Here is a 1,625-nt window from a genome sequence, read left to right as displayed (position 1 = left end):
CAATGCGGTGATCGGGATGTAAGGAAGAATGGCGACGGTTGACGGGGTGTTGGAGGATAGAGTCGAGCTCAATTCGACCAAACAGAAGCGGTAACACAGGTAATTTGAACATTTGGCTTTAAACCACACTGTAAGATCATGTGAACGCCAGGTGTTGTGTTAGCAGCGAGGAGCTGCAGCGTTTGAATAGACGCATGATGCATTTAAATCAGGGTTCATTCAAGTTGTTAGCAATGTAGTTTTAACTAAAGTTTAATTTGGTAAGACAAATATTTTTCAGCTTAAACAATTTATTTTTAGTTGGTTTTCATGCAGATGTTAATAAAGGTCACAGGGTGACTAATGACCAGCAGCAATCAATAGTAGATATAAAAGCAATAAAATATACAGTATAGAAATACTGTAATTTGTTATTGGTATAAATACATGCTACTTTTCAAATTAAGATTTAACATGCAAAATGGGCTAAGTTTATAAAACAGGCATTACACATTAATAAATGAAGATGAAGTAACTTGTTTTACTTGTCAGTGAATCTGCTAATTATTTCCTGGTTAATCAAGAAGTCATAATATTGTCAAAGACAGTATTGCAATGATACCAGTAAATGTTTACCATTTTTTCTTAAAAATGACAATTATTTGATCAAAATGGTTTCTGATTAATCTTTAGTCCACTGACTAATTAACTGATTGTTGCAGCTCACTATGCATCAGTATTAAGATACTATTTAAAGTGTTTAAAATAACAATAGTGATCCAGTAATATTTTGCTACTTTAAATACATCTTCCAAGTTATAAAAATAGAATATTTAAAAATGGAGTAAAATAAACTAAAAATTAAAAACCAACCAAGCACTACTACCCCGTCTATAAAAATTGAAAAACAAATTTCGGTCCAATGTATATGTGAATATATAGAGCTCAGATAAAGTGCAGTTCCTGAGTCTAAAGTGCTGTGTTTTTATTTTGAGCATCCTGTGGCGGTGATGTGATGGAAACAGGTCAAACTCCTCATGAAGTGGGTGACCAGTACAGTTAAGAATCACTTGGGCCACTTGCACCAGTACTAGCCTGTGAACTTTTAAAATCAATGTCCATGCCTTTGGTTTTGCTACATTGCTATCCTTACATAAAACGTTTTACACCAAGACACAATGTCGTCGACAAGTTGTTCATTATTTATCATTTAACAAACTGATTGTTATCACAGGTGCAGGTATTTGTGTACAAGATATTTGTAGTACAAATAGGCCACTATTTCTTGTAACCTTTACAGACATTTCTTTTTCCTCTATCAAGGTTTGACTCTCTTCACTTCCAGGTAGTGTCCAGAAATGGAGGCTGAAATAACCGTGTCCTCTTCATCGAGTGTGATCTCACCCTCTGCTCCTCAGACATCGACCACCAAGGCCAACCTGGTGGCAAAACAGCGAGACAATCGAAAGACCACCACCACAACTCCCGCCTTTCTCTCCAACCTGGGCAGGGCCACTCTGCGGGGGATTCGCAAGTGTCCACAGTGTGGCGTCTACAACGGCACCCGTGGGCTCAGCTGCAAGAACAAGGCCTGTGGGGTGTCCCTCAGGAACGCCTCAGCAGGGGGTAGAAACAGCAAGAAATGT

At 38.0% G+C, this 1,625-nt stretch overlaps 1 protein-coding gene across 1 annotated transcript in view; it reads left to right on the top strand.

The window, feature by feature from the left end:
- The window catches only part of cunh2orf42 (chromosome unknown C2orf42 homolog), an 8,624-nt gene continuing 6,999 nt past the window's right edge, over positions 1-1,625 (top strand). Inside the window, exons 1-2 of the mRNA XM_020616923.1 lie at positions 1-99; positions 1,325-1,625. Of these exons, the coding sequence (XP_020472579.1) occupies positions 1,338-1,625 (288 nt within the window). The 5' untranslated portion in view covers positions 1-99; positions 1,325-1,337. The remainder of the gene's footprint in view (positions 100-1,324) is intronic.

This window comes from Monopterus albus, unplaced genomic scaffold (assembly GCF_001952655.1).
Source record: "Monopterus albus unplaced genomic scaffold, M_albus_1.0 scaffold181.1, whole genome shotgun sequence".
Taxonomy (NCBI): Eukaryota; Metazoa; Chordata; class Actinopteri; order Synbranchiformes; family Synbranchidae; genus Monopterus; species Monopterus albus.
This window is presented reverse-complemented; position numbering and strand designations above follow the sequence as displayed.